Source organism: Caloenas nicobarica, chromosome 3, assembly GCF_036013445.1.
Source record: "Caloenas nicobarica isolate bCalNic1 chromosome 3, bCalNic1.hap1, whole genome shotgun sequence".
Lineage (NCBI taxonomy): Eukaryota > Metazoa > Chordata > Aves > Columbiformes > Columbidae > Caloenas > Caloenas nicobarica.
In genome coordinates, this window is record NC_088247.1 from 103716199 (window position 1) to 103744077 (window position 27879).

The window sequence follows — 27879 nt, forward strand, 5'->3', positions numbered from 1 at the left end:
CCCTGAAGTGTCAGGAAGCCTGGGGCTTTGCTTTGGGGGTGCACCCAAGCCAGGGTGGGGGGCAAGCAGCGCTCTTGCTGTGGTGTGTGCCATGCTGGGGGCTGCCCCTTTCCAACCCAGGGTGTAAACCTCAGGGTCAGCAAATGCCAGCACTCAGTCATGAGTGGTTTCTTTCCCTGACTTTTTCCTTTCCCCTCTCTGCCACAACATCGTGTTATTTGAGCTTTAGAGGCTTTTGTTTTCCTCCATAGGCAGGAAGAGGAATCATGTACCTATGAGATGCTCAGTGGCCCCCAAGAACTGGAGCTATAGGTAAAACATTGGCTGTGGGTAGCGACACTGAGTGTGTGAGCCAGACAGAGAGGAAACACATCTGCCTTTCTCACAGCCCACAAGAGACCGCTAAGTGCACGTACAGCAGTCTCCTTTCTATAATACTGCCAGTTCTTTCTCCTACCAGGAGGTTTCTAGTCTTTAAGTCCACGCTGGGTTTCTCTTGCAGTTTGTTTTAGGGGTGCTGTGGTGAGCAGCAGAGATGCTGCAGGGACCAGTCCCTAGGCCAGGCTGCTCCCATGTGTCCGGGCATTAAATCTGACTTTCCTACAGGACAGCCCACCTACCCCACTTGGTCACATCTGTCCCAGGACAAGCTCCTGCTGTCCTGTGCTTGCATGAACAACCAGGAGGGACTGGAACTGCCTTCAGGTTCTACAGCTTGATTTCTCCTTCAGTGCAAAACCGATCTGGGGTATTTTGGTGGCCTTTGATCCCAAGCACTCCTGGCACTGCCTGTGGTGTGGCTGTGCCAGGCAGCTCTGACGCTCCTGGGTGCTTTGAAACCCCTGCAGCATGGAAATTGCAGGGGGTGGCACTTGGAAACGGCTCAGTGGGGAGCTGCAACAGAGCACTAGCAAAAAAACCATAAAGTCCAAAAAAATTCCTGGTGTGGAGCTGCCTTTGGTTGACCTCTCTGGAGAAGGGGGATGGAGAAACTCAGGCATCTCCCAGGGGTGTCCCCCACCCAGCCTGGACCCCCCACAGCCCCAGCTCGGCTCCCTGCAAAGCCAGTGCCCATTTGTTGTGATCTGTACCTGGCTCAGGGTCCTTTCCTACTCTTGGTTTTACGCAGCGCTGCTCCCAGCGCCTGCTGAGGTAAATGAAGCTGGAGCCCGACCCCTCGCCAAAATCAGTGAGGACACGCAAGCCAGCTCCTGGGTCATCCCCAGGCTGCCACAGGCTGCATGGGGTGGACATGGACCATACACCAGGTGAATGCTTCCCATATGCCTTTATTTGCAAAGTTACAGGGTGGTGGTGGTTGTTTATTTTTTTTTTTTTACAGGCACTGTGCGTTGCTGTTTCAGACTGGTTCGGATTTTTCTCTGTACTACCCAATGACCGAGGGGGGAGTTTGGAGCAGGGAAAATCCCTCACGGCAACTGTTCCAGCCTCCAGAAAGGCATAAGACATCTGAGAGGAACAACCTGCTTCTTCTAAAGCCACGAAGAAAGGAATCTGGTTTATAAACAGGCTTAAAAAATAATATACATATATAAGAGCAGCTCGAAGCTAAAGTACAGCGATAACTGGTACATACCTATGCATATCTGTTCACACCCTTTCTTCAAAGCTGGAAAAGGGATGATTTAAAAACTAAAAACACAGTTTAAAAAAAAAGAAGAGGGATTTCATGCATTAAGTTTTAGTGTTTTGTGCAATTAAAATGGGATGAAAATAAATATAACTTAAAAAAACCCAACCTTTTCCATGACATTAATGGAACAGAGGCAAGTCTATAAGGCACTTCCACATGGGCTATTCTAGAAAGCCTGGCAAAGAGCTAAAACAGTGCAACCATTTACAATGGCACCAGATGAGCTGAAGACATCTGTTTGGTGAGATATGAACCGAAAAAATCCTTAGGAGACTTCAGTCCTCAGGAAAGAGGCTGGGGCATGGCTGCAGATGGCTCAATGGCCAACTCCTGTTCTGTATTGCTGGCAGGAGAAGACTTCTCCCTGAGGATGCTGGACCCACTTAACAATAACAGAGGGGCTCTGGAGTACCACTCCTGGGGTGCAAGGGGAGACGGTGGGTTTGGGGATGGAGCAGGGTGAGGGATTCATGGCTGTTGAGCTCCTGCACACCCCTTCTGACCTCAACCTGAGGGACTCCCCAGTTGCCCTGCGGCTTCCTCTCCCTGCCAGCCTCTCCATCACTGACCTTTAGCTCCGCTGCGCGCAAGCCGCTTCGTTCAAATGTTCCAGGAAGTTTTAAAAATAGCCTCCACCCTAAACAGGGAACTGGGTGTTTTCGCAGGAGCGCAGAGGCCGTCCCCACGTCAGCACCAAGGAGCAGCGGCAGAGGCAGCCACCTCTGTGGGATAAAAGGGAAGGCACAGGGGTGTGCCTGACCCCAGTCTTGCTTCCCAAAGAGGACAAACCCAGCCACCTTGGGAACTGCTTAGCTGCTGTAACCCTTCGCTCATCGCTGATAAAAATTAGAGATGCTCCAGGTGGGAGGGTCACCCTGGGCCAAGTCCAGGCACTGGTAGCACTACCCCTACATATGTGCTCGCCTGCTGCCAGAAAAGACTGATCAACCTAGATGGCCACTTTAGGTCTCATAGTAGTCCTGTATAAGCTGTTTTTCTCTCCCCCAGCCATACCCAAAGTCTTTATTCCCCATGGAGGGCTGGAGACCCCAGCTAAGGAGGGTTGGAGGCATCTCTTAGCAGAGAAGCTGGGTGTCTGGAGAGGAGCTCAAAGTGCTACCCACCACACCAGTGCACCCAGCACAGGGGAGGTGGGTGGGAAGCACCTGGTCATGGTAAATACCTGTGCCTGAACACGTGCCCACAGCAAGAGGGAAACCCATGCCCTCCAGTGCCACTTGAAAATATAACAACTCAGCAACCTCCATGGCATGTCTTGAACACCAAGAAAAACCCAAAGCTGCCCTTCTAGCATCTCTTAAGGACTCGGCCCAGCCAGTTCCCCAGGCTGAAAGTGCTAGCAAAGGCAAGTAAAGGGCTCCTACCCCAGTATCCTTTGCCGTCTCCAGGCCTTGCTCACACACCCTGGCTGCCATAAGGTCCTGGGCACGGCCACTGGGTGTTTTTGGGATAACACTAGAGATCCTGGTGCAGGGAGAGGCTCCCTCCTCCACCAGCCCTCTTAAAAATCAGGCTGCACAAGGGACAAAAGCGTGAAGGGCAAAGCACACGCTTGCCCAAGCAACTCCTCAGGACTGCTCCCGGCCGGCATGGCTGTGTGCTCCCACCGGCTCTGCAACGCCCAGGGTTCAAGTTCAGCTTTTGTTCTGGCAGGTTAGCTCTCTATTTACATGGAGAGGGAAAAAACAACCAAGACAATCTTAAAAAAAAAACACAACAAAAACAAATTAAATAGGGAGAGTATAGCTTTCAAATGGGAAGGGCGGGGGCTGGAAAGTGTCTTGTAGTGCAGTTCAGAAGAGTCAGTCAGGGGCAGGTTGGGGGTAGTGGCAGAGTTGGACACGCGGCTTTAATGCAAGTCTTCGCTCTGGGACAACTCTGTCAGGATCTGAATGAGGTTGTCCAGCCCCCAGAGGTAGCCGTCCTCTCTGTTCCCTTCCACCCAGGGCACGTTGTGCTGGAGAACTTGTCCCTCTGGCAGCGGCGTGGTTTTCCCGAAGTCAATCATCCAGACTTTGGCCTGTTCCTTCTTGTCATGAATGAAGAGGAGGGAACTCCCGATTACCTGCAGAGAGAAGAGACCAGTTAGTGGTGCTCCTGTTGCTCATTCTCAGCCAGCTTCGGGGCTTTCACACACCTTATCTCAGGCTGCATTTGCAAGAGATGATGATGAGATTTTGCATGAGCAAAAGCAAGCTCCGTGTGTCACCGGCTGTGTTTGCACATGCAAATCAGGTATTCAGACAGGCTGATTTACTCATACAAATCCCAGCTCTTGGCAGAAGGAGAGGATCAGAAAAACATGGGCATGGAAGACAGAGATGTTATTTTGGAAACTGAGTCAAGGTCCCCAGGGAAGGAATGTGATGAATTGTCTCAGCCTTCACATGGGGATTTTTTCCAAGGCCAGTTCTTTGTGACTGGCTTGTGCTATTCACACTCACTAGCCCTGCAGACACCACCACAGGGATGGGTATGCTCCAAGTGCAAGTTACTTGCAATGTGCTGTCTCCTGCCTGAAACACCATCCAATTGCACCCAGATTCCGCCAAGAATATCCTCCTGGCTTCCACAGTGCTCTGGGGATGCAAGTTGCAGAGCTGTATGTACATGAATTTCCTCTTCCATGAGTTCACTCAGCTGCATCTGCTTTGAAGGGCTCTCCTGATCAGCCTTTGGGAAAATCCTGCAGCAAGTATTGGCCTGGCCAAGCCCGTGGGTGCATTTGGGAAGGTGAAGCACCTCACCTCTGAGAGCAGAAGCCTCAAGGCCTGTCTCAACAGGATGAGACCCCACAAGCCCAGTGCTCACAACCCATAGAGTAGAGAGATGCTCAACAGGTGGGTACCTCCAGGTCAGGCCCCCTGCTCCTCCAGGAAGTACTGCTACAGAAAAGCACCAATGAGTGTGCTTTAAAGCTGTCCCAATTGAAGGTGGCTTTCCAAATTATGCCCCATGTGCATGAACTGGTGGATTATGAACTCGCCTGCCCTCGTATCACAAAGAGTGACCAGAGTGCAGTGGCTGCTAGCAGACAGGACACATTGTGCTGAGAGCCAGAGCATCCCATAAGCTGTGCAGATACATGGAGGAGTGCAGCTCTAGGAGCATGCAGCCGGTGTCAGCCCTCCAAAACAGCAGCACTACTCGTTACAGAGGACTCCCACGTCAGTGCTGTCAGCAGGGTTTAGTTTGAGGTTTGCCTTTAGACGAGGGTTTTGAATGGGAAGCACGTACTGTTTGCAAAAGCTATTATGTATTTATATTTTTGAGGAGACTTCTTCCCCCAGCACATCAGAAAAACATCCAAAGTCCAGAGATACGCATTATTTCCCAGAAATGCTTATCTTTACCTCTTCTCCTTCTAGGCTCTTATAGCCCTCTCTTTTGCTGACATTCTTTGCCCGCCTGTCCCGGGTCACCAAATCTCTTGCAGCCCCTCAGAAGAGTCCTGCCCAGCAGGGCCCCATGGAGGGACACGCAGAGCTTGGCAGACCTTCTGCTGCACTTTGTCTCAAAGCAGGATGGAAAGTCAAAGCTGCTGCTTTTTAATTTTTAAGGAGTGGAAACTCCTTTCAAAACCTCCTTGAAAGGCTGTTTTGTCTCTGTGTTTTCAGACGAAACCCTGGCACTTGGTGTCAGGGAGCATTTTGTTTCCCATGTTGAACTGACCTGAAACCTCGTTTTTGACATTTCCCTTCCAATTGCCTTACAGGCGCTGCTGTTGGGAAGCAAAACCCCATCAGCCTCCAGCTCCTGGCAGGACCCTCATTGTGCAGCTGGGGACAAGGTGGCTCGAGTGGCTCCAGCTGAGGGACAGTGGCCTCTTGGAGCTGTGGCTCCTGCCTCCCGCGAGTTGAGGGTTCCTATGAGGCTCTTTTGCCCGTAGACAACACATGCCGAGGATATGCGCTCTCGTGTTTTGTTAGGTAGGTGCAACAGCAAATACTCTTTGCCAATGCTAATTCATTAAATGACTTAATGAAATTATAGAGTAATCCAATTCCTGTTGAAACAGCCAAAAAAAATGTAGCGCTTCCTTTTTGTTTTCCCACCAGAACTGAACTTTCACTGTAAAAAATATTGATTTCACGGACACTTATTTCTGGAGGAAAGTCCTTCCAAGGGAAGAGCCCCTACTGTGGTGCCCCAACCAGCTCAGCAAAGGCAGTTTTGGGATATCTGCAATTTGTGGTTACATTGGAGCCTTGCTTGAGCGCATGGAGCAACTGGCAGCCAAATGACAAATGCATTCAGACAGAAAACCCCTATACTTTTACGGTAAGGTTTTTTCACAGTCATATAAACCCACAAGCAGCCCAAATTCTCCCGTATCACTTTTAATCTGTATCAATATTGGTTTTCAGTAGATTTGAGCCCATGTCAGATGTATGAACATTATATCAGTCATCAGCTGTATTTCCATACAAGTATTAGATAAAGAAGGGTGTGAAAATATGGACACAAGAATAAATTCGAAATTGTAGAAATTTACAACCTCTGACTTTGACTTTTCTCCTTGGACAAACTGAGATTAAATTGTTTGCATTTCCAGGCAGATCTATCTAAACACGAGTATTACCTCATGGCACCTGAAGAATGGGGATGTCTCCAGGGTAGCGCGGATACCCTTCAACCGGTTAAGGTAACTGTTCTGGAATTAAAAAAAAAAACCAACCAAAAACAATAAACAAGCCGTCAGCACTGCAGGAAGCCCACGTAAAAACTGCTGCATGGGGCGGACAGGAAAGTCACCCCTCCCAGCACATGTCGGGGGTGTCCCTCAGCCACCCTGTGCTCAGCATCTTCCCACAGACGTGTCCCCTGGGAGGGTGTCCCATCTTTTTGGGGATCCACTTATCCTTTTGGTTTCTACAGCATCGTACAGCTCCTTTGACTTCGAAAACCTAGTGAGAGCATTTGCTTTTGCTGAACTGCTGCTTTCTGCAAACTTTCCCTGCTGCATCCACGGTGCTCCCAAGGAGGGAACAACTAATTCAGCAGCCGCGCTGTACATGCATAGCCAGCCTGCTTTTTTCCTCCCACTTGTACTCTTTTTAATGGGTCAACTCTTCACCTCATCTGTCATTTTATCACTGTTGGTCGAGCATCGTGAGACACTTCTGTAACCCTGTTTTCACACTAGTCAGGATGCAGGTCAAGACCCTTTTTGAGCATCTCTGCAAACTGCTGGAAAGCACTAAATGTTCTCAGGGGCCCTTTCAGTAATTCAGTTTTGAGGTTTAGACTGAAGGACTAAGCACAGGAAAAAAAACCAACCAACCAAAAAACCCAGTAGGTATCTGGGCACTATAATACACCTAAATTTTCACACTTTGACTACGTGGGCAGATGTGGGGGTCACTGTATTGCAATGCTTTGGCCAAGAAGCCTCATCTAGAGCCAGGGCATGATGGTGTGAGCGTGCTCCAAGCTCTTTGGGGATAAAATGCAGCCAGACAACTTCATTTACAGATCCAAGAATAATCCTTGGGTAACTCTTGTCAAAGCAAACATGCTGGTTTGAAGGAGGCAGTGCCAGGGGCCGCTCCAGCTGCAGCCTTGGGTTTGTAGGCTTTGTACAGTGCAGCTTACAACGGGAGCACTTTGTCAAACAGGATATTTGACACAGTCGATGTAAATTGTTTACAGCTACATCTCTCATTCTCCTGGCAACATAAACTCGGGAAATGCTGACTGCGGCTTGCCCATGCGAAGGGTGCCTGGTGCAGGAACGGGGATGCCTTGGCGACCCGTCCTGTGAGACCAAGAGTGAAGCAGCCCATTCTGCTGGGGTGGGAGCCCCCCTGCCTGTGCCATCAATACTGGGATCGAGGGTGGGCTCAGAGGCCACCATCAGCCTCAGGGACGAGGAGGCAGAGCACAGCTGTGCCTCCACAGTGGGGTTTGGGGCCAACCCGCGAGCATCCTCAGCAGACTCGGACCTGGCCCATGCAGCACTGCTGTGGCAAACGTGTCCCCTCCCAGTCCTCTGCTGCTCTCCCCTCGTCCCCATGCCAGGATGGCATTTCTTTTTGTCATTTTTCATGCTTTTTTCAAGGGAGATTGCTCAGGCTGCAGACCCTCATGGCAAGGAGCCGATGAGCTGAGTGCAGCCTCCACAGGAGGAGCCCTCTCCTGGCAGTCCCCCTATCACACCCCACTCACCAAAACATTGCGGTTTCCTCTGGTGAACTCCCTGAAGGCCTCCATGACCTGCTCCTTTGTCCGTGTCTTTTTGAAGTCCCGGTTCACGGTGCCATCCTCTTTCTTGAAAAGAAGAGAGGGCGGTGAGCGGGATGGAGAGGGAGGGAGCTGGGGTGTTTCAGCAGCCACGCATGTCCCTGAGTAGGACGCAAACAGCCTTCTTGGCAGCTGAAGGACTTCTCTGTGGAGGAAGGGTGAGCAGAGGCAGCAGCTCTCTGCTTTGCACATCTCAAACCATCCCACAGCTCTGCTGTATTGCCCCCTGATGCAAATGGCAAGTCTCCACCATCATGCACTTGCCAAGGTCACCAACAACGTGGACAACCTACCTTCCAACAGAGGCTGAAGACGACATGTTTCTGACCACACTGTGCCCAAATGGCTTCCCAATTGCTGCTGTGGCTCAGCACAGGCGCTGATATCACAGAATCATAGAATCACTTAGGTTGGAAGAGGCCCTCAAGATCATCGAGTCCAACCATAACCTAACTCTAGCACTAAACTATGTCCCTAAGAACCTAATTTATACATCTTAAAACACCTCCAGGGATGGCGACTCAACCACTTCCCTCGGGCTGCAGCCCTGCTTGGGGAGGAAAGCAGAGAACGACCTCAGCAGGACAAAACTGAGTGCGGACAGACACGACATCTTAGGAGCAAGTACAAAAACCCCTCCATGCAAAGTCCTCCGTGAACCACTGCAGCAAAGACACTCAGGCAAGGAGCCAGCCCCACAGCTGTCTTGCCTCGCTAGTCCTTTGATAGCCCACAGATAGGAAACCCTCAAAGGCAGCAGCCTGGCACCAAGAGGCACCGAGAGCCTCGTGCTCTCCTGTGCTTCTTCTCCAGAGGAACATCCCTGCTTGTCCTGCCGTGGGGACAGCATGGCGTGGCCTGCTGCAGGGACAGCACGCAGCCCTGACCTAGAGGCTCCCGGCCGAACCTCTGGGCAGCTTTGTAGGAAACTCCCCATTTCCCTGGTCCTGCTGGGTTTCTGATTTTCAAATCAGCATATTTTGTTGTCCGGAGCGGCCGTGGGTCAGGCAGGCAGAGCTCGCTTCCTGGATACAGGGGTTATTTTAAACCACACGTGCTCATGCTCACAGCTCTCCTCTCAGAGCTCCATCCCACCGCTCCAAACAGCTCGTTTGCACACAATAGAGCAAAGGGACAGAGGCCAGAAAGACATCCTGTGGGCTGGGGAAGATGAAGTAAGGATGAAGAAGCAAAGCAGAGGCTGGGGAAGGAAAACAGCACAAAGAAGCACTTGCCCTGGAGATTTATGTGCCCTGGCAGGACTTTGAGACCCATCCAGGAGAGTCCACCTGGGCAGAGGGCTGGCCCTGGGCACGGTGGCCAGCCCAGCTTGGGGGAAGGCCGAGCACCCAGGCTGCAGAGAGCTGAGCAAGGTGAGCCCAGCACCAAACCCGCGCCTGACATGCAGTTTGGGATGAATCCCACAGCACACTTTCAACTTGCGCTTTGCGTGAGTGTTAACAAAGGCGATAACGAGAGCAACGTGTGAAAGGTCTTAGTCTCCAGGACAAACTTTGTTTGCACAGGGTGCAATTAATGCACCCAGCTCCTGACCACCAGTGCTGCCACAGGGTAGAACAGCTGGCAGAGCAGGCATCAGCAGGGCCAGGGACAAGCCTCTCACTGGAAACGTCCTTGCTGTAGCAGCCAACCTGCCGATGGACCGAGCAGAGCCAGGCTCTCTGCTTTTGACTGTGTCTCACGAGGCAGCAGGCAGCAAGGAGACCTTGCTGAGGATGCTCTGGTGGCACGTGCACGACGTATAGGGGAAGGGTGCTACGCTGCTATACGTCCATCATGTGAGCCCTGACGTGGTAGTTCAGAAATCAACCCACTCTCTCCCCAGGGGAATGGCAGATAGCAACTTGGGGAAGTGCCACAGCATTAATCGCACATGTAAAGAGCGCAACTTTCCACAAAGCATCCAAGAAAGGAGATGGACTTCTAAGTGCTCCTAAAAATAAATGAAAACCACAGATGGCCTTTCAGATAAGGCAATCTAAGCTTCAGGAAAGCCAAACAGCCAATCTACAGTGCTGCTCCCATCATTACCTGCCTCCCGCGGTTTCCTTGCCCGGCCAGACGCTGCTGCCGCTAGGCTGACGACCGCCACGACATTTACAGGTGTCCGAGCCCCGAGGGGGCTGGCTTCCACACAGCACAAATGTGAGGGGCGCTGATAAGGGCTATCGCAACCTCCGCCCCACCAGCGATTCCAGTTTGCACTGGCGTCACTGGGGCAGGGTTCGGGTCAGCCGGCTCTCCCTCTGGCCTCAGATGGGGCCACCCGTCTCGGGAAAGCCAGGTGATGGTTTTCAGGGCTGGTTCTGGGACCAACGCAAACATCCCAGCCCCAGGGAATACTGTCCCAACCATGGCTTTGCTGCAGGCAATGCTGAGCGACTCTCAGACCAGAGCAGGAGCTTGGGAGCAAAGCTTCTTGGAGTGAGCTCCAGTAAGCTTCAACTGGGTCACCAGGAGTCACTTCTATTATTAATAGCTACTGTTTCGAACAGTTTCAAGCTACTCCAGAAAGCCAGACGAGTGCCATGATCTCCTTTTGCAGAGGAAAATCTTCATTTTTAAAGAAGAACTGGATCCTCAAGGCCACCTGGGAAAGCAAGAGCTCAGCCAGGAAAGGGTCTTCATGCTCATTCCCAACCTGGAGCTGCCTGTTCACCCCACTTGCCCGCACTGTCCTGAAGGCTCCACCTGCTCCCCTCCTTCCCCTGTGCCCCCTCCAGCCCACACACCCAGGGCCAAATCCTGTCCTTGCCTGGCATGGAAAGATGCTGCTTGTATCGGCCTCTGGCCATGAGCACGGGCAGATTCACCCCTGCTCATCCCAGGGAAGCATCTGCAGCAGGAAAGAAAACATGAGGAGACTTATCTTTAAAAAATATTCTCCCAAAATTTTCTCTGAAGGCTCAGTGCTTTCCCTAATGTGGGAACTTGACCCCAGAAACAAGGCAAATGCAGGGATACAGCACAGCATGAACAGCTCTACAGCCCTTCTGGAAAAAAAGAGCTAGTTGGGAACCAGCATGAACTGTTAATGCTTTAGCTTAGGGGAAAATAATCCAGAAGCTGAGGGATTTAAGGAGAATTACAGTAATTAGAGCCTTGATCAAATTAGTCAGCCCCCAGCAGCAGCAGGAGGATTACTCCTGGAGGCCAGCACTTCTCAACATTTTTCAATTAAAGGGCTGCCTCACCTCTTTGAAAAAAATCCACCACTCACATTGTGCAGCAGCTTGCTTATGGTTGGCTAAAACAGAGGTGGAACTCTCACCACTCCTTTATGGCTTTTTATTTCCCTCTACAGTGTTTTTTGGCCTGTCTGGGAACATGATTTTGTTGTTTGTTTTTCATTCCTCATTTCAAGAGGTCCACATATGACCTGCTTTTGTTGTAAAGCCCCCTAAGCATCCAAGATCACGGGCTGAGGAAGACTGCTGAAGGCCAAGGATGTATCATGTTGGACTATAAATAGCAGATATTCCTGATTATAGCCAGAAAGCAGGGAGAAGAAACAGTGCACGGGAGCATTGGTCCCAATTGGCCTGCTCCTTTTTTATATAGCCTCCATTTTATAATAAGCACCAACAAAACAGCAGCAATGGGAACTAGGCAAAGGGTTATCCTGAGCCAGAGCAGCTTGCAGGCATCCACAGCAGAAAAGGGACTCTGGGAATTCCGGGGAGATCAGGGAAGAGCTGCGGGAGCAGGCAAGTGCACTGGCCCAAAGTAGGCACCTACCGAAAACAGCTGCTGCAGGGGACCGCGACCAGCAGCATCCCTGGCAGGGGCACCTTGCGTTATTCAGGTTGGAAAACTCAAAGAGCTCAGCCCAAGGGCTGCTCCTTGGGTTTCTGAGAGTGATTGAGCTAGAGATAAATGCAATGTCCCCTGCCGGTCATGAAACAGTTGATCAAAGAAGGTGCCCTCCTTCCCACGTGCAACGTGCTCCACCGCGCTTCCCACAGCTGAGGACTTCGTCCTGCACAGCAGGACAGACAGATCCCTTCCCGCTGGTGGTTTGGCACGTGTGTAACCAGAAGCAGCAGCTCCAAGTGACCCACTCCTGCTGATCACCTTTTAAGCATCTAACATCAGCATTTCCTTGCTGTTTGACTGGTGAGGTCAAGGGAAATGATACCAGGAAAATCTGCAAAATCTGGTGTAAAGGCTTTTTCCAGAGAATGGCTTAGTTTCTTTTAATTCTGTCATTTTGACACCACCATCTCCAGTCAGGAGAGGTGAAGGAGTTTAAGGCCACAAAGACCCAGATGAGTATTCTGGGAAAATCACAGCCAGCTCATACACATAGAAATCGAGCAAGCAGCTGCCCTGAGCTACCACCTGGGCTCCCGTGGTGCCTCAACCTTGAGTTACTCCAAGCGCAACTTGACTGAGCTCCCCTCAGCTCTCAAGTCAATGCCATGCACTGAAACCCTTAGCCCAAGCGTGAGATTACCTTTAATTCATGCTAGCTGACTACCAAAAGTCATATGCCATAAGCCATTGCTAATGCTCACCCAAGTCCTCTATCATTAATAGAGTGGCTCTGTGGTAACGGGCCTAACTCCATTCAAGCGCCATCCCAGACATCTCTCTCAACACAAATTCTGCTCACCAGGAGAAAAATTCCTGGGCTGGCTCATCTGAGGGGGACACAAAAGCATCCCAGCAGGTATCCCCAGAAACGTGAGCTTTAGCTCTGAGCAAGTGCAATTAGCAGACTGCAGGTGTCAGCAGAAAGTGCTGCTGTTTTTGTTCACCCCATTTCATAGGGCTCGGTGGCCGAACTTTCCCGGACAGGGATGTAAATATAACCTCCTCACCGACTGCGGCTAAACTCACAGCTCCAACCAGAGACCAGCACACGTTCACACTGGGATTTGGATTAACGGCTCAGCCTAGCAGCACAGCAGTATCAAAAGCAAACAACTAATTGGAGCCTTCAAGTCAGAGCATGGCACTTTGCATTTCACAGTCAGGCAAAGCAACCAAGTGGCTGATTTAATGAGATTATGGCTAAAACCGTCCTCTTGCATTGATGCCCTGAGCTCAGCCTGTGTTCCCAGATGAGCAGCGCTGCCCCAGGTCAGGTGCCTGGCGAGGGTGGTTTGGCTGCAGGGACCAGGGATGTCCTGATGTGACATGATCTCACCACTGGCCTGTTGTGTGTGTCTCTGTGTGGGGGTGAATTTGGCTACTGAACACTCCAGCGTTTCCTCCTGCTCTGCACACCTGGAGCAGCCTCACCTTTATCCCCTCGATCCTGAAACCCAGCGTGGCAGTCGAGCTGATGGTCTCCCTCCACTGCATGTAGCGGGGCTTGGTTACCGCCCGCAGCACGTTCTCCTCCTCGGTGGGGGCATCAGGGTCCACCTCAATCATCTTCTGGTACATGTCCTTCCTCAGGCTTGGCTTCTTCCGGGCCTTTATCAGCTCCTCCTCCAAGTACGTCCTGCAAGGAGGGATGGGGGGACATTAGCAAGGCCACTGCACAAGGTGCCACACAGCCACAGACAGCCCTCGCCCCAGAAATCAGGTCTATCCAGGACAGCTGATCCCTGGGGAGGAGAGCAGTGTGGGAAATAATGGAGCAAGCCTGGTTGCAGGCGAACCGATTCTGATTTAATTAGCACCCCATCAACAACACTTGGTATCTTCTCAGTTCATCAAGGAACCAAAACCAGTTTGGCAATAACAAGGGAGGTTATTTCTCACAGATGCTCACGGCTTCATCCTGGGGGGCCTGTCCCTCAGCAAACCTGAACAGTGACTCTCCCAAACTAAACACGACTTTCAAGATACGCTCAGGAAATTGCACGCGTGCTCTGGGAACCGGCTGGGTTGAAGGTGGGAGGGAGTTTGCCACATCCCAGCCCCCAGCATAAGCAGCATCTGCTGCTCCCTCTGATGTGCGGCCAAGGCGGGCAGCTGCTGCCAAAGCTGCTCCTGTGCCTCTCGTGCCCTTTCCTGTCCCCTCACCCTGCAGGGCCATGCCTCACCGGCTGCTAAACAGGGCTTTTTCATGTGAGGCTCTTTGGCTGCTGATGTTTTTTTCCTGGTACAGGTCAGTTTTAAGTGAACTATTCAGCCAAAGCTTCCTGCACAGGAGGAGGAGAGGAAGGGATGTAGCCTTGGCCGGGTGTTTACCGTCGCCCCCAGGACCACAGGGCACAGTTGGGACAGAGGCAGGAGGATGGAGGGCGCAGAGGAGCATGCAAAGACCTTTGTTTTGTGCATCCCTCAGAGGAGCACCACCCTGTGCCAGAGCAGACAGGTGGAGAACTTCTGCACTCCAGCATGCAGAAAACCATCCGCAAAATAACACTTCCTGCAGCAGTAACAAACCACTGTGTAACTCCTCTTGTGGCACCCAAACCCACCCCAGCTCAGCCCAGCAGGTGCCCAGGCTCTCTTCAAACAACTCACCAAGCCAGGTAAGATGTCCCAGCAAAACAACACAGGAGTCACCTCCCTCACCCCAAATCCATACTGCTCTTTGCTTTCCACTAGCCATGCCCAGCTCTGCAGAAGGGCCGTGCTCTCTCCTCACGTCACTTGTGCCCAAATCCCAGCACTGAGCGTGCGGTTCACCTCCAGAACCAAGCAAAATGCGCAGGGAGGGTGCTAGGCAGACTACATGGGATGGTGTTCCTGTGTTTCCCACAGGCTTAGCAAGGCAAACTGGTGTCTTTTCTCGGGGCAGGCATATGATCACTGAGCAGACATCCCCAAGACATCAGCCCCTTTGAAAAAACACTGCAGATAAAAACAATGAAGGGCTTCAGCTGAGATCACCAAACCCATGAGTTTTAGGCAGCTGGAATAAAATAGCAGAATAAAGCAAGTGCTGCTCAGGTTGCTCAGAAAGCTACTTTTCATTTTTATGAGAATAACAGATTGTCTGTGTCTGCGGTTTTGTCCCTCTACATTGCTCCAAGCTTGAACCACCACCAGGGCTTGAGCTGGGCAAAGTTCTGTCTGGGGGCAACTGGAGGAGGCTGCCTCATCCTGAAGCTAGGCTGGCAGGGAAAAAATGAGCCTGTATCAGCCTGGCAGCAAGCTGCAGGCTCAGAGGACAAGTTTAATAGCCCCAACGTTTAGTTTACATGCCAGAGCCTCTCCTGCCTGGCTGTGGGGATGCCTCACTCCCCAGCATTAACCCAATTCATTTTCTCTTACCAGCTCCTCCCACAGCATCATCTTATTTAATGATGCACTTAATGATGGTGTTGCCTGGGATATTTGCCCCTGTTGCCTGCTCTGCCTATCTTAGCTTCAAAAACCCAGGTGCACAAATCACCCGACCTGTGATCTGTTTGTGGGAAACTTTCCTCCTCACAGACACAGCCTCGGGAGCAACCAGGCAGTATGACCAGCAGGTCTTCTTCTGGTGGCTGTCACCTCCGGGTCCAGAGTGGGTCCCGTCTCCTTCGCGCAGCAGCAAGGTACATGCCAGCTGGGGCCCCGTGGCTGCGCTGGGGCCCCCTGCCCTTCTCTCCACCCCTCTGGTGGAAAGTATTCCTCGCCTGTTCCCTGACGACAGCTGGAGACACCAGTTCGAGTTTCACATCAGGAGTTTAGGAGGGGAAAAAAAAATAAGATTCCTCCCTCCCACAGAAACCATCAGCTTTTCCAGCAGCACAAGCGTCTCCACCGCGCCGAGCTGCGCCTTAGCCAGCAAGGGGGCTCTCAATCCTCCCTGCCGCCAGCCTGCAGCAGACCCAGGGCCCAGCGGTGGCCCGGGGCTGCTCCAAAACCAGCAGCCACCTGGTGTGACCAGCCCTGCTCACATCTGCTCTGGGACACTCTCATCAGCTGTGGCATAAAAACTGTCGCTGGCCAAGTGGCTGCAGCCTGGGATGTTGGCGTATCTGTAGACGGTTCTTGAGAAGGACACGGGTAATGTTGCTCAGCTGCTAGGAAACGTTTCAAGAACTTTGCATAAAAGGCACTAAACCACTCAAGTGTGCGTGGGAGCAAAGGGTAGGCAGAGGAAAGTCTCTTGCTCATGGAAGCTGTGCCATTCATGTGTCTTTATTTCACCCCTCCGGCACCCTGGGCAGGATCTCCCGCACCTTCTGCTCCCTGCCCCTTGGCTGTGTCCCCCTGCGGCAGCGAGAGGCAGGTTGCCATCCTCCTAAAAGCTGCTGTGCTGTTCTGGTGTACCCAAACCCAAGCACTGCTGTCCCTTCTGCTGCACCAAAGCATGTGCCCAGCACAAGGGACAGTCAACAAGCAGAGAGGAAAGAGCCTGGTGTGTCCTTCCCACACCCAGGCTCCCCCATGGCTCTCTCCTCATGCTGTAGGGTTATCTTAGCCTGAAGGCAGGTAAGCCTGGTGTTCTCACTTGCATGTTTCAGAGGGTTTTACCCAGGAGATGCATTCGCTTTGAGTGTCCCATCTTAAGCCTCAAACAAATGAACCCAAAGCCACTAACCTGACCCCCATTTTGCAGTCCATAACACAGGGGGAGTCAAATTCAGCCAGCAGGTCTTCCATCTGGTTGTATCGCTCCCCGTCCTTCACAACATCACCATGGTAGGCAGGAACATAGGGCTTCAGGACATCGTTCATCAGGCGGTCAAGGCAGCGCTGCTCCGATTCACAGTGCTTCTTCAGTATCCTGCCATTGGCCGCTGCCTTGAAACTACCTGAGGGTGACAAGGGACAACGTGGCACTTGCTTTGGATGGGGGATGATGCTGCACCTTCCCAACACAAGGGCAGCCCAGCACCTTGGAAGCATCCCTCTTTATGCTTGCAACAAAAAGAGTCCCCACGGGCTGGGACTTAAAAGCTCGGGCTGCCAGATTCACATTGTGTCAGGTTTATGGCCAGCAATGTCACACCTTAAACAGGGCAGAGACCTGCCCTGCAGCACCCAACACACTTGCTTCACCACCTCGGTGAACTTCATGGTAGGTTCAGCCCTTGTGGCTTTGTCCCTATGCTGCCGTGTGGGGCATCTTTGCGCTGGGCAGCATCACATACTTTGCTGTGGATCAGCAAGAGGGCTTGGGTCTCACCCAAAGGACTCAGCTGCTTGAGAGAAAAGCGTGACGCAGCACAAGGTAATACCCGCTGGCACTGGGAGCCTGAAAGCACACAGCACTGCACCTCCGCGTCACCCTCCCTGGCATTTAGGTAAGTCATTCTCCTGGGCTAGAGATATTGGAGCTGAAATCTGTGAGATTCATGCAGCAGTCAGAAGCAATTCTGGAAAACAAAGCCCATTAACCTGCGATAACAAAGAACCTTTCCACCGCTCTGCTCCTCCCCATGCTTCGTACCTGCGTGTCCCGCTAGCTGGATCCAAGGGTACTTCTTCTTGAAAGACATCACAAATGGGGACCAGTGCACCATATTTTTGATCTTCCGCCATGATTTGCTCTAAGGAAAAAAACAAACAAACTTGAAGGTGAATGCAATGTTTTAAGCTTTTACATTCTGTAAAGTCACTTCGGGCAGCACACAGCTGTTTTGGACAGGGGAGGAGGCACTGGAGCCAGCGCAGGATGGAAGCAAACAGAGAATCTGTACTTTTCTCATTTCCCTGTGCCAAGCCAGAGCCTCTGGACCTTGACTCTATGTTCAAAAATCACGAATAACTTCACTGAAGAGGAGGGTGTTACAGTGTTGTTCCAGCTGGCTGCTTCTGCTGCCGAGGGCCCAGTCATCCGCTTTACCTCGTCACCGCTCCCCGCATCCCTCTGCAGAAGCAGCAGGGACATTAACCCATCCTTGGGTACCGCATTAGATCAGGGCAAACGGAGCAGGGAAGGGAGCCCAGGATTTCTACCCGGCCACAAAATTCTACTCCAGCTCCTGCGGGGAACAAGAGCAGCTCTCGCGCTGCCGCGCAGGGGCTCACCGCCCGGCTTTTGTTCCCCACTGAAAGGCAGCTGCTTTGTGCATTAAGCTGGCAACCCACGTGCGGCTGATCTGCCTGCTCTGGCTCATCCGTAACTACATTCTAGAGAACAATTCCCTTCTGACATGTTGTGCTTCTCGCCAGATAGATTGCACAAAACTATTTACATGACTGTAACGAGGGCTGCATCGGACATACAAAAGCCTCCTTCGAAGGCTCTTTCCTGCAAGAGTTTTTCCCTGGATTGTTCTGGGGACTGTGCCACCAGTAAAAGGCAGGGAGACAACCTCTTATCTCAGCCCAGAAGGCGATGGTGCAAACAAACCAGGCGAACAATATACAACGGTGACAATGGAAAAATGCTTTCTTGCAGGAGCTGGAACAAACAGACGGCGTAGTCCTGGCTGCTCCGAGCTACTGGGTTCAGCCGGAAGCCCACAGATAAATTATCCTCATTTGCTCCAGTCCAAAGGCATGGGAGGGAGCCTTCCAGAAAGCCCAAGTAATCTCCTCCTCGTGTTGGGAGAACTGGCCCCTGTTCCAGTAACACTTCGCAGACAGGCGGGGAAGAGCCAGCAGCCCCGACTTGCAGTTTGGACGCTTGTCGGGGGGTGAACTCACGGCGCAGGAATCCATGCTGGGAACTGCTGACATGTTTAAGTGGCGAGGAAGAAGCCAGACAAAGATGTTAGTGTCTAAAGCGTGGAAATTACACTGGGTTACCCCTGCGCTGTGCACCAGCCCTGCCGGGGAGTGGGCACACATCGCACGGAGATGCAGGGGCTGCCCGGGCGGTGGGGACCAGAGGTGGGAAAGGGGAAGAAGAAAGGTTCTTCCTTACCTCCCAGCCCAGGAGGAGCAGGAGGGCGGCCTTTCCCTGGACGACTGCCTGTGGCTGGGAGCGTCCTGGCGTGCCCTGGCAGTGGGACAGCAATGCAGGAGTTTGGCAAGCAGCTCCGCAAGCGCGGGGTGACACTGGGCATCCCCTTCGCCCCGGCTCCTCCGCGCCACGGGTTTGCTCTGCCACCCAGCTTGCTTGCTTTGGCAGGGATGTCGGGCAGTTCCCTACCTGACATGAGGATGAATGTTTTTATTTCCAAACGGAGTGCCAGAACTTGTGCGCTTAAGCTGTTCTTTGTTCTCCTTTTGGCAGAGAGCGAGAGGGAAGGCGGGGGGGTGTCCCCTCCTTTTGTTTTTAAAATAGTAACATCGAGTCCTGGCTGATGTCATGAAAAAAAAGGGGGAAGAAGAAGTCTCTGAGGGAGTTTGGACTCCTGATGAGCGGGACCCACCTCCTCTGAAACAAAGAGATGGAGTCCTCCCCCCAGTGCACAGCATCATAAGTCACTCAGTCCCAGGAAACATGCCAAGGCAATGTGTCTTCCCGAGCCAAGGTTTTGTTTTTCGGTGGTTACAGCTTTATAGCTAAAACCTTGAGGTACTTCAAAGTACAGGCAGAATGAAGGCAAGCATCCCCCAAAGCAAGGCAAGCCGTCCTGCCTTCCCCCTGCCGGGGCTTTCCCAGGAGCGATGCGCTCCGCTCCGGCACTGCTCCCAGCACGGGCTAGTGGCCCAGAGTCCCCCGGGGAGAAAAAACACCACAAAAACCTATCTGCTGAGCTGAACAAGACAGAAAGCCAGTCACTGAGCACACTCGCATGAGGAGCAGGTAGCACGTCCCCATTCCTCTACACCAGAGGGAAACACTTTGATCCAGACACCGCCTGGTTTCAGACACACCTTTGGCCAGGCATTTCCAACCCAAGTTTTAAGAACATATTTAAGGACATGTTTTATAGAGAGGCTTGAGGCTGCTTCGTCCCTCTCAGATCACTCCCAACTTGCTGGAAATGGGCTGCCAGGCAAGTCCTTGCCACCCCAGGGTCACCTGCAATTCCACTTCACGCAGCTTCAGGGGGGCACTTCATGATGGCACTTGCAGGAGAGAGGAGGGACCGTCCTCTCTGTGATTCTCTCGGGAGTTGTCAGATTTTTGGTTTACACCTGACCCCACTCCCAGTGTTACGAGGGAAAGTTTGTTTCATCAAAAGGAAGCTCTCCCGTGCCCTCAGCCCATCGCACGTTCCTGCCCAACATGCACAGCTCGTTTTGCAGAGCAGCTTCCCGGGTCCAGTTTTTTTGGGGGTGTACATATCTATACAAAATGTCCTGTTGCTCTGTCATGGGAGTGCTCAAAAGGTGGTGAGTTTTGCAGGGGCAGCTCCCTAGCAAACCAGCAGCTGAACGACTTCACCCCTCCACTCTCTGGGGCTGCCCACCCGCCGCAGAGGAGAGATGGAAGCTGGACCATGGAGAAGTCACACTGGCCAATGCCTCCAGTGATCCTGCCACCCCCTTTGTCTGAAGATAAATTCTCCCCAGGTAAGGAGTTGCTCTAAAAATTCATCCTTTGTGCCTTCCCTATAGTTTCAAGAGTGATGTTACGTGGCTGTGAACCAGCAGCAGGCTCCACCACAGCCACTGGGGATGGCTGAGGGCTCCCAGAGATCTGCGTTTATTTGAACGCTGGCATGGATTCAGACAGAGGTGAACATCTCAAAGCCGGTGGCTTGGGATCCTGGTGATGCCAACACCCGTGTCGGGCTCCTGCAGCTGGCCATGGAAAATCAGACACAAGGTTCACACCTCTCCAGGTTGTCTTGGTGGCCACGTGCAGGCAACAGCCCCTCTGCGCTCGGCAGCCTCTGCAAAGGGACTATTAAAGCTATTTACAACAAAAGAAATCTTCTTTAACTCAGCCTGTTGGGAACTGTAAGGCCATCACCTCCAGACTCAGCTGTAACTTTCGGTATATATTTCAAGGAGTAATTTGTGCGTAGGACCAGGCACACAGGCACATAGAGGAGTTACCTGCAGTAAGTGCCCTGACTCAGACTAAAGGATTTTCCACCGTAATGGGAAAAATAGCTCTCCAGGTGGCATCACCAAGCGATGCTGGTGAATACGTGCCCTTTTCATCTGCCTGCGAGAAAGTGAGCACGCAGGTTGTCACGCCGAAAGCTGAGCACGCTTCCAACTCTTTTGTCTGATCAAAGCCCGTGACTGCTTGTGGCACCCTGGCACCCCGCTCTCCCCCAAATCCAGCTCTGCGCTTGCTTTCCCTCCCAGAAAACTCCCGAAGCCGTGCTGACCGACTGCGCTCTTGCACACACAGCAACAGCACATAGCCTGTATTAGCAGCGAATATGCAGGAGGTGTCTGATGCAATTCAACACTTTTTATTTAAAACCTGTTTCAGCATCAGCAAATGCTGACTGATTAGCTGTTAGGTAGCAAATTCTTCAGTGACTCTGGAAACAGATTTAGTGAGGAGCAGCACCGTTTTCCCTAATCGCCTGCCACATGGAAATGCAGCTGAGCAACGGTCAGAACCATCTCCAAAAATGAACTTTCAAGGGTTTCTGCAGCACTCTGCCCTCCCACAGCTGCTCGCTAGCTTGCTTTCCCTGGCTGCAGAGTGCCATACCCAGACCCCGGGGCGGCATATGGGCCAGAGGAGTTAAGCCCTCCCAGCAATCACTCACAACTGGTCGGTGGGAGAGGAGTGCTGGGAAAACAATTTTATCTGCTGCATGTTTAACTTTACTTATCTGAAGCTTAAAGCAAACTCTGGGCTTTCCCCATATGTCAATAGAGATTCATATGGAAAGAACAACATAGGAGAATTTAGTGCCAACCCAGAAGGTCAGAGGATATATTGTGTTTAATTAGTTTAAACAAAAGTGACTGATGAGCTCAGCGCTCGCTGTACATTTTCCCTGTAGCATATGGCATTTCTTTAATGTCTGCTTGAAGATGTGCCGCTCTGGGACTGCCTGTCACCTCCCTTTTCCAGTGTGGCCAGAGGTGGAATCCGACTGTTGTTATTCCCCCTGCACAGAGCCAGTGGGGTGCATTTCCCCTTCCATGCATTGAGCCAGAGAGATAGAGAGTAAATGATTTCGTTTGCTGAAATTACAGTTTCCTATGGTTTTATGGGACCAGACGTTCCTGGAAATAGCGAGAGCTGGACCTGTATTCCAGTGCTTTTTATCAACTAGAGCATGCACCATTCAAGGCAAGATCATGCAGCTGGGGCAGGGGATGGGGAAGAGTGGGACCAGCATTAAATTAAAGATTTTTCCCACTTCTGAAAAGAATTTCAGTCCCTTTCTCCCAGGAAGATCCTGAATTAGCCTAGGATCTGAAGAGACAGAGGAAAACCGTGAAGTGACAGTAAAGTCACCAATGCCCACCGACTACCCCGGCTTCAGTGGAGTTGCTGCAGCCCAGGGGTCTGCATAAGTGACACCCCGGCTTTCCTTTCGCTTTGGAGAAAGCCTCGGTCCTGTGGCACACTAACTCCCAGCCACCCCCTGGAGCTCCTTGCAGAACTGAAACCCCCGGAGGGCCATGCAGCCCCACAGCACATCCCCGGCCATCCACACCTCGCCAAGCGCAGCGGCTCAGGAGAAGCACCGCGCCAGCCTTGCCCCATGCCCAGCATCCTCGCTTGCTCCTTGGGCACCGGGGTGACTCCCCAAACACCCTCCCGTGGGGCTCGTGTGGGTGGGAGCCCTCTCCACTCTTCACTTTCGCTTCCAGCTCCTCCAAAAGGAGAAGTGCAGCCGCGGTGCTGGGGGCCCCCATAGGAAGGGGCTTTCGGCACAGCTCAGAAAGGCGCCAGGATGTTTCACTCACAAGTAGGACGGTTGGTGAGTTGCTCCTCATGTTTGGAGCCTTGCTGGTTTAAAAAACAACACAGTGAGCAGCTGAGAAGGGCAGACTTTGCGCTGGAGAGCCCTCTTCTTCAATAACTAAATAAGTGGGGGGAGCATTTGCCCAAAGAGTTCACTCCGTGTCAGCCTGCTCTGCAGCCATGCACACACAGCCAAGGAAAAAGAGGCCATTTAGTTTTCCATGTTTAAAAGAATGAATGTGTTTTCTTTTGGTCTTTAAAAAGTAGTTAAGGTTTCCCTAGTGATGATTGTTTTCCCTTGACTGGGAAAAACCTTGTCACTCTGCCGCGGCGAGGAGGCCAGCTTTGTCCATTGTGCCGGGCATGGAGGGACGCGGGGCAGAGCTGGCAGGTACCGTGGGATGCCTCCTCCCGGCGTGTCCTGGCACGTGGGCGACCAAAATGCAGGATCCCAGCCGAAAACCCTTCCGCGACCTGCTCTGGAGTGCGATCACTAACGCGGTGCAGAGCCGGGGGTTATGCTCTGCTCAGCTTCGCCACCTCTCAGCCCCTCAAACCTCTCCCTCCATCCGGGCAGCGATAGGAAGAGCCCAGTGACCGCTTTGGTGTGCCCCATGCTGGCAGCAAGTGATGGCCCATATTTTACACTATCTTCCTTCTACGCAAACTCCCCTCATCCTCACCGATGCATTTGCTTCTGTACCACACAACGGCAAAATAACCTCGTTTTGGCCAGAGGAGCAGCTTGCAATGGGAGGGCTTTGGCTCAGTAGGCATTTTTTGGTTTAGTCACACAAGGCATTTAATAGAAATTTCAGCAGCTCCCCAAACCCTGGCAGAGGCAATGCCAGTCAGGCTCTCATGGTGGTTGTTGCACAAAGATAAAGCAAGGCCCAACAACAGACTTAACCCAGATTACTAAAGGGGAATATAGTTGGGTGACTGAAAGGTCCTTCCAGGTGCCTAGCAATTCTGGTCCAAACCCAAAAGCCCCATTAAATAAATGATTTTGATAGTTGGGGCATAGTAGGTTCTGCTGGAGCATAGTAGCTTCTGCTGCTTTCCAAGGTCTCCATCTCATTTAAGGAGAGAAAAAAATCCCAATACATGAATTATTTCTTTTACTTCAGATGCTTTGTTTTTCAGAATAGTCTCATTTTAGCCAGCAAGGATTTTGCCACTGGCAGGAGAGACGGCACACCCATCTGGCTTTGTGAGGAATGTCCTTTATTCCAGTGGGACCAGGGAGCAGTCCCACCAAGACCAAAGATCTGGGGTAGAGGGTCAGAGCGATAAAGCTACTGCCTTCTCTGCCATCTGCAAGAGATCAGCATGTACGACAGAGGAGCCTCCGTAAGAACGCCTGAAAGCCAGGAACATCTGCTCGGATCATCGAAAACATATTCCAGGGTATTGGAAAAAAACAGGAGCTTTGTTGCAAGCTGCCTCTTCCTGCTTGTGATGGAGGCGAGGGGAATTCGAAGCAGCGAAGGCAGAGGGGTGAGCAGCAGCCCTGCGGTCTGACCTCCCCTGTCACAATGGAAGGAAACGGAGCGGCTGTGGGAGCCGGTGGCACACAAACCGCCCATCGCCCATAAGGACATTTGCAACCTCCTCACCCAACAAAGCACAAGCAGAGCGCGGCAGCGGCGCGGGACCCACGTCAGCAGCACGCTGAGGGTTTATCGCTACGGAGAGGAGAGGTGGTGTTAGACCTCTCTGTCCAACCTGGCGAAGAAGGAAAGAAGTCCAAAAAGCTTAAACGAGAGCTAAGGCAAAGCCTGCACTGGAGCTCAGACTAACTGAGCCTCAAAACTGTGGTTGTCTCCATGAGGCATTGCTTCCTGATGAAGCAACATTACTCCATTAAAGCTGAAAACCTCCTAATGCAGATCAACCATAACTGATTTTCCCGTAAAGCTCGTTGCATTATTAATTGCCAGCATCGGACGTGTTCAGCCTACTTTCCTGAGTGGGAACTGATCCAGATCTCTGGAAATATATTTGTTACTCATTAAGTACACACAAATAAGGTTTGTTAAGCAATTTTCAGCTTGGAGAAGGCAAGTGAATAACTCAGAAGCAGCTAATCTGATCACTTTTGGTGGACAGCTACTTAAGCCGCACAGTGCTTCATCTTCGGCGAGCAGCTAGCTTTTAAAAAGCAGCAGATTATAAAAATACTTGCTACTAGCCAAAAGTGGGCCTCGGTGACTTGATTTGCCAGAAAAGTCCCGGAGCACTGCAGCCCATCTGTGCAACACGCTGGTGCTCAGAGCTATAGGCAGCCAGATCAGGCGTCCAGCTGAGAAACGCGCTGTGCTGTCCGAAGACCTGACCCCGTATCAGGGAACTTGTCATCGGCTTTGATGGAAACTGCTCCGTTTCCATCCGGAGACTTGTGTTTGATGCCTTTCCCAGTTCCACAGTATTCACCGCTGTCTTTCTGGTTCAAGTGTCATTACAGCTCATCGGCTCCTCTAGCAGCGCAGCACAAGTTAGGGATGTGGGCTCCTGAGCCTGGGCTGGCTCTGGCACTTCTTGCTCTCATGCTGCCAGTGGGGAAGGACCTCCTGAGTCTTCCCAACCTTGCCAGTGTAAATCCCAAAATGCTGCTGGCTCCCACATGCCCTCTGAGACCAGAAGACATGCCCTTCTCAACACCAAACAACTGTCAGTCTTTGGTTGCCTGGTTTGAAGTCCAGCTCAGCAGCCTAAAGGCCAGAGCTGCAATTTAGGATACGGGAAACGATCCAGCTCCTAAAAGTCAAAACAAAGTGTCCTCGTGGGCAGAGGTTTGGTATGGCACAGCTTTCCTGCAAGAAACAATCTCAATGCAAGGCTCTTAAATTCTGGGGAGGTGGGATGGGAGCTGTAGGCTTTGACAGGTCCTCCTGAGGGATGCTGCAGACCCCTGAGTCATTTGGGAAGGGGGGTCCCTGGCACAGGGCATGTTGGGAAGCAACATGGGTGCTCAGACCAGGATGTGATGGGAAAGTCCAAGTTATTTCCAGTCTGGCTTACTTAGACTGGTAGATAGAATTACTCCCAGGATGCGGGCTGCTGACCACCCTCTCTTACAATTTGAAGGCAAGTTTTTAGGGATTTAAACCAGGGCACTACACTTACAGTCTGCTTAGAGGTATTTTGGGTCAGAGACACCAAATGCAGAATTAACATCAATGAGTGGAACAAAGCAGCTTCTAATACTTATATTCTGAGTTAGATTTCTTTCTGTCTTCTTCTGGAGGCAACCCAGAAAGGCTTGGGATTGGACTGGTCTGCTCTTTGACATGGGCCATGACGTGAGCTGCAATGCCAAGAGCTCATGCTTCCAAACAAGGGGGGTGTAATTTCCTCCCCGCTGAAGGCCCACGGCAGGAACACATCACAGTGTGATGCTACATCCCTCATCGTTCAGCCTGATGTACTACCAGGCATGGTGGACATGGGCCAGGCAAAGCAGCCACCGGCTTCCAGCGCTGTTGTAGCCATCTGAAGTATTCCCCCTGGCATTAGCACAGGGGACATTGATACGGACGCTGTAAATATAACACCTTAGGAGCATAATGTCCATCAGCACTGATGATGAATGAGCAAGGTTATACAAAACCAAGTCATGCAATGCTAGTGAAGCAACCTGCAGGAGAAGCTGGATGAGAGAGGCCTGGCTTTTAGACTTGAGCTTTCTTGGTGCAGAAATGCCCAGGAGCTCGCACTGGTCTTGGATACAGAAAACGTTTCCATCACTGATCCCTCACCCTGCACGCTCATGGCGTTGGCTCGCTGTTTTTACGCTATTTGACCGTAAGTGAACCTCGCTTTGTTGAATATTTGAGTGAGAAAGGCATCTCTCTTCCATAAGCATGAAGTGAAATGTTCGGATGAGTTTCAAGTGCCTTTGGCTGGAGTGGGAAGGCAGAGAGGAAAGCGAAGAAAAACGGGCAAAGCAATGGCTGCGGTAACTTGCTTAGATTAGAAAATTTTTTAAATTAGTCATAAGCCCTGAACATACCCACATTTACTGGGTATATGAAGTGTAAAAAGCTGATTTAGAAGAGCAGTTAAAAGTTTCATAAACATGACTAAACCCTAAAGCTAAATCTTCAACAGGCGTGACCTTTTAATTCCTCTTTAGTTTAGCACTTTCATTTGTGTTTGGAGTCCCTCATGTTTGGATAGCACTTTGATGATTTAAAGTACTATTTAGAGTTTTATTGTCTCTCCTGCTTCAGAGCTGGGACCGCAAATCCTTTGCTAAGTGGCTGGAGGAGTTTCTGCTTGCACAGGAGCTGCTGGGAGCACCAGCCTGCCTCAGCCATGGCTCCCCGACACCCTCAACATGCTGCCATGGGACCGGTCCCTTTTCCGAGGCAGCTCCTAAATGTAATCAGCAACCAGGAGAAACTCCTCCAAGAGTCAAAATGCAGTTTCATCCTCCTTGGTTTCAAATCCTTACAGAAGGAGCATATCAGAAAGACGGTGGCTTTGGGAAACGTCTTTGTCCAGAGAGGGGCATTGCAAGCAGCCAGGATGCTGCAGACATGCGCCGGGGCAGCACGCGTGTCCCGTGTCACGCAGCATCCTCCCCACATCTGCGGACCTGCTGCGGATGCACCCTGCAGTGCCCAAAGCATCTCCCTGGGTGATAAAGCACAGCAGCCAAGGGGCTTCTCTTGAGCTTCACATCCCCGGGGCTCTGATCTTACCGCAGCACTGACTTCAAGTGCTGTTAAAAAAACAAGTGGTCTAGCCCTGAAGGCAAAAAGAGGCTCGTTGCAGGCACCACGCACCCGCGCACCAGTCCCACCTTGTGCTGTGAGGCAATGCACGGGCAAGGGCAGCGTGGGGCAGATGTTACAGCTCTCAGCATCTCCTGCTCCTGGCACCAGGGCTCACAGGCACACAGAGGGCTCCCCTCCATCAGAATGAGACAGGCATAAGTTTGTTTGCCATGAACTGCTTCTGAGCCCACCTCATGAGCACCCTGGAGACTTCATCCTCCGCCAGCTTTCTGGCTGCACTGCTCTAAAGGGGAATGGGAAGAACAAACCTCGCACGTTAGGAGAAGCTGCTCGCAAGGACTCCATCCTCGCTGGACGCGTCAACCAGAGGCTGTGCTGGAGCCAGGCACTCCCAGAAGCATGAATAGGCTGGACTAATTACAGGACTTCAAACACAGAGCAGCTCACGTGCTCAGCCGCTCCTTCCCGATTCCCCACACAGCAGCATCAGGCTGCAAACAGGGAGCGTCTCCCTGTTGAATTCCGCCACATCACCCCATTCCCTGTCCGTGCGGATCCAGCCCCTGCTGTGCCCATGCTCCTCCAGGCAGGGTGCTGGTCACCACCGCGGCTGGGAGAGGGGTTAC

The 27879-nt window shown here is 51.9% G+C and overlaps 1 protein-coding gene across 1 annotated transcript in view; it reads right to left on the bottom strand.

The window, feature by feature from the left end:
- Window positions 1-1282: 1282 nt before the first annotated feature.
- Window positions 1283-27879, bottom strand: part of ITPKB (inositol-trisphosphate 3-kinase B) — a 70644-nt gene continuing 44047 nt past the window's right edge. The window contains exons 3-8 of the mRNA XM_065632581.1: window positions 17229-17328; window positions 16377-16590; window positions 13187-13391; window positions 7844-7945; window positions 6258-6329; window positions 1283-3740 (exon numbers count right to left, since the gene is read on the bottom strand). Coding sequence (XP_065488653.1) covers window positions 3525-3740; window positions 6258-6329; window positions 7844-7945; window positions 13187-13391; window positions 16377-16590; window positions 17229-17328 — 909 coding nt within the window. The 3' untranslated portion in view covers window positions 1283-3524. The remainder of the gene's footprint in view (window positions 3741-6257; window positions 6330-7843; window positions 7946-13186; window positions 13392-16376; window positions 16591-17228; window positions 17329-27879) is intronic.